General features: G+C 37.4%; 1 protein-coding gene across 2 annotated transcripts in view; it reads right to left on the reverse strand.

Moving 5' to 3' along the window:
- Positions 1 to 730: 730 nt before the first annotated feature.
- LOC110307056 (cytochrome c oxidase assembly protein COX16 homolog, mitochondrial) overlaps positions 731 to 10,300 on the reverse strand; it is a 65,797-nt gene continuing 56,227 nt past the window's right edge. For both annotated transcript variants that reach the window (XM_029484583.1, XM_021179269.1), the window contains 3 exons: positions 9,699 to 9,770; positions 3,482 to 3,544; positions 731 to 1,007 (listed from right to left, as the gene is read on the reverse strand). In XM_029484583.1, the coding sequence (XP_029340443.1) occupies positions 891 to 1,007; positions 3,482 to 3,544; positions 9,699 to 9,770 (252 nt within the window). In that variant the 3' untranslated portion in view covers positions 731 to 890. The remainder of the gene's footprint in view (positions 1,008 to 3,481; positions 3,545 to 9,698; positions 9,771 to 10,300) is intronic.

Consider the following 10,300-nt stretch of genomic DNA (forward strand, 5'->3'; position numbering starts at 1 on the left):
AACTTTGAAGTCAGTTGGTAATTATCCATTAAGTAATATTCTAAGATTACTAAAACTAATGTGTTGAAATTAATTAAAATTGATTGAGAGAAAAGTGGGGTGTTTCGATCATTTGGAATAGTTATAGTGGGAATATTTCAGCTAAAACTTCAGGTATTTAGAATTCAGTACTGAGATTACACAAGGTAGAGAATTGAGACTGCCTAAACAGAAGAAAATGAGCTACTGGTTTTAAAAACAAAACTCTTACCTTTCCTACCATTTTGTTTAAGGATCAGACTACAGGAGATCTAACAAACAAACTAGAACCAACTCCCAGACTATGCTAATGCACAACACAGCCATTTCATAACCTCAACAAAATGTCACATCTTCTTACCATCATGCACTACATATGAACAGGTTTCAGAGGCTGATTTATAAAGTATTAGGAATAAAATATAAGACCATTACTAGATTATGATCACTTATTTATAAGCTTAACATAAAGTCACCGTTTTATTGGGAAAATCTGGATCTAAGCCTATGATTTTCATCAGAAACCAAACTGAGATAGCAAAAATGTTCCAATGACTAGAAAGAGTATGAGTGGGTAATAGGAAAGTAGAATTCATGGCATGTTATGGAAGCAGTAGTCACATTTTTTTTTTTATAGATTGGTAGTGGAGTGTGTGTGTGTGTATGTGTTCAACACTACTATTTTCATTTGCAAGTAGACTGAAAAGCATACAGACTTATACTTGACTTTTTAATCAAAAATTTCTGCCATCATATTATTCACATCCAGGTTTCCACAGGTCTGGAATCTTCTTCCTACATATCGAGATGAGAACATTTCATTGAAAAAAACAAAACAAAACAAAACAAAACAAAACAAAAACTGAGCACAGTCAGGTTGTCTTAGGCTTAAGAGTTTCTGGGTTTCGTCCTTGGAGGAGTTGAGGATCTTCCCAAGGCCTCGGTCCTCGAATATTCTTCCAGTTTTCAAAAGTGGAGTCCTTTATTTTCTACAGAGCCACAAAGTTAAGCATATTAGTTCAAAAGCCCAGTGGCTTTGACTGATGTTATCACTAAGTGGTGATCAGGTCAAGGAAAACCCAATAGGCTCAAGAACAAGTTCAGCAAACAGACTCCAAGCCAACCTCAGGGACTTCCTGGGTTTAGAACTTTACTTGCTTGCTACAGAGAGACGTTACATCTACCTTTCCGCATAATAAGCCCATAGTGGCAAAAGGAGTTTACACTCTGTTTCTTTTTTTTTTTTTTAATAAATTCCTTTTCTTTTTTTTTTTTAAGATTTATTTATTTATTATTTGTAAGTACACTGTAGCTGTCTTCAGACACTCCAGGAGAGGGCTCCAGATCTCGTTACGGATGGTTGTGAGCCACCATGTTGCTGGGATTTGAACTCTGGACCTTCGGAAGAGCAGTCGGGTGCTCTTACCCACTGAGCCATCTCACCAGCCCTACACTCTGTTTCTAAGAGCACAAAGAAAGGAAAGAGTCTGGGAAAACAGGAGTAAATATGAAGCTGTACTAGTGTAGCAACAGCTGAAAGACTGGTATGAGTAACAGTAGAAAACAGAAGACCTAAGGTGTAGACTCTGGCATCTTCACAAGGAAGAAAACAACCAAAGCGCCCTGTTTTGCAACCTGGGAAATGACACTGGGCTTCAGAATGAAGTCATTCACCTCTGGTAACCTGAGTAAAAGTATTTATCCTAGGCAGAACCATTCAACTACACTCTGATATACCATAGCTTCCCTTAGTCTTAAATGTCTCAAGCATGGGGGGAAGCTGGAGAAAAGGGGTGGATAGAAGAGCTCCTTGAACCTCTCCAATAGTCACTTTTATATACCTGCTTCTATTCTGAAATAACTGAGGGAAGAAAAAAATTGCTATGAGATCAAAGGGTAATTTATATCCAAAAATGGAGAAAATGGCATATGTTTTCCTTGATGTTTAGATACAAAGTATTAACCCTTTTATTGAAGAACCATACAATCTTTACCAATTAGCACAGGCCACCTTGGCATTGCCTCTCTTATAAGTGGTTGCTAAAAGGCAAGATGAAATACTCTATATTCATAAAGCTATTAACCTTTATGATTCCTAAAAGAACTACACAGAAAAATCTATTCCCAGACAAGCCATTCACAGCCCCGACTGCCTGCTAAGTGCTCACTCACTTCCCCAAGCAGACAGTCCAAGGCTTCAACAAAGGACAGGGAAGCAGGAAATGAAAGTGTTTCTCTTTCAGGTAGGAGTGTATTTTAAATATATATGGATGTACAAAGTGCTATTAATTTAGCATAAATATTTTCAAGAATGGCTATGAAACTATCTAAAGCAGCAGTTCTTACCGTTCCAAATGCCACAACCCTTTATTATAATCTCTCATGTTGTGGTGATCCCTCAATCATAAAATTATTTTTGTTGCTACTTCCTAACTGTAACTTGGGGACTGTTATGAATAGTAATGTAAATATCTGATATTTCCAGTGGTCTTTAAGGGGTCACAACCCACAGTTTGAGAATTACTTATCTAAAGGAATTAAATGGCCTTTTAGTTTGTTTCTTTGTTTGTTTTTTGAAACAGAGTCTATATAGCCAAGGTTAGCCTTGAATTCACTATGTAGTATAAGTTGGCTTTGAATTACCAGCAATCCTAGTGCATTGGTGTCTTAGGGTTTTACTGCTGTGAACAGACACCATGACCAAGGCAACTCTTATAAGGTAACATTTAATCAGGGCTGTCTTACAGGTTCAGAGGCTCAGTCCATTATTATCAAGGCAGGAGGATGGCAGCGTCCTGGCATGCATGGTACAGGAAGAGCTGAAAGTTCTATATCTTCATCTGAAGGCTGCTAGGAGAAGACTGAGTTCCAAGCAGCTAGGATGAGGATCTTAAAGCCCACACTCACAGGGATACACCTACTCCAACAAGGCACACCAACTCCAACAACTACTAGGAGGCTACACATCCTAATAGTGCCACTCCCTAGGCTGAGCATATACAAACTATCAAGCTTGGCCTCCCTAAATACTGGCATAGCAAACATGTGGTTCCATTCCTGGCAAAATCACCATTATCCAGATATGTTGAAGTATACATGCTTATTAGAATTTAAAATAATTCCTAGGATGTGAGACAAAATTGACAAGAAAGAGTCATGGGAACATATTGTGTTTAGGGGCCATTTACAGGAAAGACTCCTTGTAGAAAATCTACAAAAATTTATGTTTGGCTGCATGTCAGGCTGTACATACATGTTATGCAAGACTCAAGCCTCACTGTCTAATACCCAGTGCTATAGGACTTATTCCCCAGCACTTCTGGTTCCAAATTTAAGATAATTTACCAAATACTGCAAACTCAGATTAAATTTATTTTTTCTTTACTATTAATATATCTTGAGAAACAGAACCAGTCATGACTAATGAGAATGTAACAAAACATAGAATATTAGCATACTATACCTCATACTCTGACTCTAAAGTTATTTTATTTACTTTCAATTTTTTCTCCAATTCAGGATCAATCTATAGAAAAGAAAAAAGAACATATATCATTTAATTGTTTTATATTCATTTTTCACTTTTTTTTTTCATTTTTTACTTTTAAAAATCATAGGAGAGCAGAGACTAAAGGAAAGGCCATCCAGAGACATGCCCCACCTGGGGACACCAAACCCTGACACTGTTGATGCCAAGTGCTAGCTGACAGGACCCTGGTATAGCTGTCTCCCGAGAGGCTCTGCTAGCACCTGACGAACATAAATGCAGATACTCACAGTAACCATCAGACTGAGCCCAGGGACCTCAATGGAAGACTTAGGGGAAGGACTTAAGAAGCTGAAGGGATTTGCAGCCCCATAGGAAGAACAACAATATTAACTAACTGGACTCCCCTACCCCCACCCCCACAACCCCACCAGAGCTTCCAGGGACTAAGCCACCAACCAAAGAGTATACATGAGTGGACCCATGGCTCCAGCTGCTTTTGTAGCATAGGATGGCCTTATCTGGAATTGGAGAGGAGGCCCTTGGTAATGTGGAGGCTTGATGCCCCAGTGTAGTGGGATGCTAGAGCAGTAAGGCAGGAGTGGGTGGGTAGGGGGGGGGGAGCACCTCTAGAGGATGGGGTATTTGCAGAGGGGAGAACAGGAAGGGGAAAACATTTGAAATGCAAATAAATAAAATAACCAATTAAAAAGAGAGAGAGAAAGATTATATAATCTCAAAAAAAAGTCATAGGAGAGCTGAGCCTGGTGGCTCATGCCTTTAATCCCAGCACAAAGGAGGTAGAAATAGAAGATCTCTATGAATCTGAGGTCAGCCTGCTCTCATGAGTCCTAGGCCAGCAAAGGACACAGTGAGCCCCTGCCCAAACAAACAAACAAACAAACAAAGTCATAGAAAAAATAGATAAGAAAATTCAGCCAATTTAAAGCATATGTCAAAATCTCTAATATCAACTGTGATAATTAATGCATAGTGAAAACTAATACATAACTCCAGACACTGATCTACACTGAGGAATTGTTTACTAGGCATTTGGCATGTACATATACTGTTTAATGCTCACAAAACCTATAAGATAAACATAAATTCCATCATCTACTATGTATATAGAAAGCAGGATACAGCAAGTTGAATAACTTGTGAAAGACACGTGTGTTGGTATTAAACATTGGCCCTCTGCCTCCAGAGGCAGCAGTATTCACCTACTGCCAATGTAGATTTTGTAGTACAGAAATATTTAAAATATTGCTATATAATGCACTTGAAAATAAAAGAACCTTTTCCATAGACCAAATAAAGAGTTAGAAATTTAGAGTTCCAGCCGGGCGTGGTGGCACACGCCTTTAATCCTAGCACTCGGGAGGCAGAGGCAGGTGGATTTCTGAGTTCGGGGCCAGCCTGGTCTACAAAGTGAGTTCCAGGACAGCCAGGGCTATACAGAGAAACCCTGTCTCGAAAAAAAAAAAACCAAAAAAACAACAACAAAGAAATTTAGAGTTCCATAGTGGCACACTGAAACTCATGTCTATTACCTGTGAGTTACAAAAAAATAAAAAAAAAGAATGTTGGTGAAATAAACAAGACACAGAACATAGACTCACTGAGTATGAGTGACTTAACAGAGCCTATGAACAAAGTGATGAGCCAGGGGTTTAATCCCAGAATTCCACTAGAATGATGTATGGTAGAGACAAATGTGATAAATCAAAAAAGGATAAATTATGACAAGTAGATCTAAAAATCCCAACTCATGGGGCTGGAGAGATGGCTCAGCAATTGAGAGCACTGACTGCTCTTCTGAAGGTCCTGAGTTAAAATCCCAGCAACCACATGGTGGCTCACAACCATCTGTAATGAGATCCGACACCCTCTTCTGGTGTGTCTGAATATAGCTACAGTGTACTCACATATAATAAATAAAGTAAATCTTTAAAAAAAAAAATCCCACACATATGTACCTGAGCTTCCAGAATTATATCAGTGCTATTGGTCATGTGCCACTTCTGCCTTATCAGCAAATACTATCCTATTGAATAACACTTCCCTAAGCTATCTTCTCACGCTTCTATTTTCTATTCAAAGTGAGATTTAAAACAAAATAAATAAATACATAAAATAAAATAAAATAAAATAAAATAGCTCAATTAAGTCTTCAGTTTAGGGTTTCCTAAGAGCTGAGAATTGGAGTTGAAAGTCATTTTCCCTCCACTGTACTTGCCAAGCCTGGAACAAGTATAGAATCATAACCAAGGGTTATTAGCATTACAGCCAGCTATCTCATGTTTGTGCTCATGTATGAAATTTATAAAAATAAATAAATAAATAAGGAAAGAAAGTAAAAGGATTATTAGAAATGTGCATTGGGGTCGAGCGTGATGGCGCACGCCTTTAATCCCAGCACTTGGGAGGCAGAGGCAGGCGAATCTCTAAGTTTGAGGCCAGCCTGGTCTACAGAGTGAGTTCCAGGACAGCCAGAGCTACACAGAGAAACCCTGTCTCGGGAAAAAAAAAAAAAGAAATGTGCGTTGGGAATGAAGAAAGGAAGAAGTGAGAGATAAGAAAGGGTACTAGGAGTGTGGTGGTTTGAATATGGTTGGCCCACAGGAAGTGGCACTATTCAGAGGTGTGGCCTTGTTGGAGTTGTGTGGCCTTATTGGAGGAATTGTGTCACTTTGGGTATGGGCTTTAAGGTCCTATGCTCAAGTTCCATCCAATGTGAAACAGAGTCCTCCCCTGGCTGCCTTTGTATCAAGATGTAGAACTCTCAGATCCTCCAGCACCATTTCTGACTACTCACTGTTGTGCTTCCAGCAATAATGATAATGGACTGAACCTTTGAAACTATAAGCCAGCCCCAATTGAATGTTGTCCTTTGTAAGAGTTGCCTTCGTCAAGATGTCTCTTCACAAGAATAAAACCCAAACTATGACAAGTGAAGAGAATATTATCAAAGCACGTTACACACATGTATGGAAATGTCATAATGAAGAATGTTACTTTGTACAGTTTATATGTTAATTTAAAAAGAAGAGGTTGGAAAGCAGGAAGATGTTGCTACTGGGGATTAGAAAAATCATCACCTAGGGCTGCAAAGACAAAAGCAGAAAGCAAATGACAAGTGACAGGGTTTATCTCTCCCAACAGAATTACTAAATTATTATTACTACATTAGTAATTATTAAATTCCTAAATTCTAAACTCCATAAAATAAAAATATAGAGCTAAGCTGAAAAATCTCTGAAAAGTACAGCTGAATTTCTTGGTTTACTAATTAAAAGTCATATAAAGTCAGGTCTAAAGAATAAGGAAGAAGCTGAGACACACTAAAGCTAACTGTAACTCCAGCTAAGCCAGGACCCAGCTCATGCCCAAGTGTTAAGGGCACCAGACCCCACTCTGCCTGCCAAGAAAAAAAATGATGAACTGTTTCTAAGGAAAACAATATCACCTAGAACCTTTACAGCCACCTATAAAAAATAATTAATATTTAGGTGAAAATAATTATAAGGCATATTCAAAGATAAAATCATATAGTAAAAAATGAAGAAAATGGATAATTATATCCTTATGGGAGATGGGACTTTTAAGTAATTATGATTCACAAAGTGTTTAAGTTACTCCCAAAAAATGGATAAAATATGGCATTATGAAAGATTTCTCTAGAGTACTGAAATACATAATAAAAGAATTAAGTGAACCGTTTAGAAGTAAAAAATATGTACTAAATCACAAAGTTATATAGCTGTCTCTTGTGAGGCTATGCCAGTGTCTGGCAAACACAGAAGTGGATGCTCACAGTCAGCTATAGGATGGAACACAGGGACCCCAATGGAGGAGCTAGAGAAAGCACCCAAGGAGCTAAAGGAGTCTGCAACCCTATAGGTAGAACAACAATATAAACTAACCAATTCCCCCAGAGCTCGTGTCTCTAGCTGCATATGTATCAGAAGAGAGCCTAGTCAGCCATTAGTGGAAAGAGAGGCACATTGGTCGTGCAAACTTTATATGCCTCAGTACAGGGGAAAGCCAGGGCCAAGAAGTGGGAGTGGGTGGATAGGGAAGCAGGGCGGAGGGAGGGTATAGGGGACTTTTGGGATAGCATTTGAAATGTAAATGAAGAAAATATCTAATAAAAAAATTTTTTAAAAAGGAATCGATAAATGGAACCTCATAAAATTGCAAAGCTTCTTTCTGTAAGGCAAAAGACACTGTCAATTAAAAAAAAAAAAAAAAAGAACAGGGTTGGTAAGAAACTCATCATAACAAAAGACAGATTTAGTAATTAGAAAGTAAAACAGCAGAGAGTCTCCAGGGATGAGTATATACACAAAAAGGGTTAAGTGCAGATTAATAGTATATTCTGTAGTGCATACAGGCTATGAATTTACACATAGTTTAATAGTACACTCTACAGCTCTTATAGCTCATGAACTTAGGCATAGTTCAATAGTACACTTTATAAATCTTAAAGTCCCATGTAGGAGGCAGAAAGAAAACTGAGGTAAAAACAAACAAAAAACTTTTTTATAAAACATTAATCTTTTGTTTTATGTATCCCATGGTTTTGCTTAAAATCCTCAAAGATACAAATGACAGTTTGAAACTCCAGGGGTTTTTTCCACATTAGAGTACCTAAGAGTTAAGGAAACCATTTCCTGCTTCCATGATTCAATATCAACCCCTCTCCTCCTCCCTCATTGTGCTGGAGGTCAAACCCATGGCTTGCTCGATGGTAGGCAAGTGCTCTACCACTCAGTTTGATTCACAGGCCAGGGAATCACTGTGTATAAAATAATAGAAAGCTAGACCCTTGATAAGACTGAACAAGGCCAACTGTGTTCCTGCTGGACAAAAACATGTCTAGTATCAGATCTTCCCCTGTTGGTCACCACTCTATTTAGTTCCACCTCATAAGGAAAATGGAATTTTAATAAGTTTTGTAGACAGTCAAATAAATAATATAAGTAAGGGGGGTGTATGCACAAGCTAACTCAGCATTTACTACCCTGTTTTAAGATGAACCAATTTAGGATTGATTTGTAAGTACTTGCCTGTTTCTTCCTGGACATGTGGGATTCAGTCTTCTTATGTGTTTTCATCCCCATATCCAATATAACCAACTGCAATTTCTTTTTTGCATATTGTGCAGTCTGCTGTTTTGGTTATTTAACTCCCTAATCTAGTTACATGTGCCCTTTTCATCTGTCATTAAAGTAACAGGATTACTTAGTTTTCTTTTCTAGTGATGTCTGGATCATATCAGCACTATTATTATGATTATTCTTATTTTCATTACCTGGTCTTGAAAATAGGGTTACAATATTTACATTAAATATTAAGCTAATACTCTCTTGTTACAGAGCACAAGATAGATAGGCAAATCAAAGACTGTCCTACTCACATGTACTTAAACTACATACTTAGTCATAGTACTTGGTGGGGATACAGCAATGGAGAGTCCATTACCACAGTGAAGAATGCTTGTTCCAGCATATAATGGTACATTATATATTATTTAGAAGAGTCTTCAAATATCAGGTATGTGTTCCCTCTCCCCAAATTACAACACATTTCTCAGTTAATGAACCAGACATCTTATGTAACAGACAGCGCAAATTTGAGAGTGAAAGTGTAATTACAGAGGGTACAAATCCTAGCTCTGTCCGGCATACACACATGACTATACGCAGGATAGTATAGCTGTCTGGAGCTTTTTTTCCACACCTGTAAAATGGAGGTCCTAGTATACTCACTCCTACAATAATACAGATGCTATAAAAAAAGATAGGTGTCTTCATTTATAATAAAATATTTTATTTTAGTATCAGTTACTAATGAGAAATGGCATATACTTATAACATCACTGGCAGTTACAATAGAATAGCTAATTTATAATTAGAGAGGAAAACTGTGTTCTTAAATTCCATAAAAATCCAAAAACAACTACATCTGAGAATATTTGGGGAGAGAAACAATATTACAAGTAAATACAGAGAACTTTTCCTGAATGCTTGCTATGGTTCACTTGCATGGACCCACAGTAGTGGTATTTTAACCAAGAAAAGGTGCAAAGACCAGCTATTGGGTTTGCAAGACAAGACAGATTAACATTGCTAAGTGAAATGAGCATGAAATTCTCCTACACAAGTCAAACACCAATTATAGTTCTTACCTTAATCGTCACAGCATCATACCGGATTTGTGAAAATTCACGAAGACCAAAAGAACCTCCAACAACCAGCAACTGAAACAAAGGAAGGGAATAGCTACATGAACTAGGTCAACTCTGACTAGCTACATTCAGTTAAACAATGCCTTAGACAGCATATAAACAACTTATAGATTATATTTCCTAGAAAATTATTACTCATTTTCTTAAAAGTAGATATGGTGGGGGTTACCTTCAAAGGCATTCTAGTGACACCTGAAACCTGAACAAATATTAAACCCTAAATACACTGTTTTCTTTCTATATATAAATATATATAGCAAAGTTTAATTTTCAAAATAGGCACAATAAGATTAGCAACAATAACTAGTAATAAAGTACAGCAATGATAATATATTGCAATAAATGCCATTCGAAATACTTGCATCTGAAATAATCCATGGGATTTTTTTCTCCTTTTTTTTTTTTTTTTTTTTTTTTCAAGACAGGGTTTCTCTGTATCCCTGGCTGTGTCCGAAAGGGAGGCCACTATACTATCCTGGAAAAATTATAATATTGTAACTGATGTTATAAATCAATACTACATATGTTTTTCTGGTTTACTT

This window comes from Mus caroli, chromosome 12, assembly GCF_900094665.2.
Source record: "Mus caroli chromosome 12, CAROLI_EIJ_v1.1, whole genome shotgun sequence".
Taxonomy (NCBI): domain Eukaryota; kingdom Metazoa; phylum Chordata; class Mammalia; order Rodentia; family Muridae; genus Mus; species Mus caroli.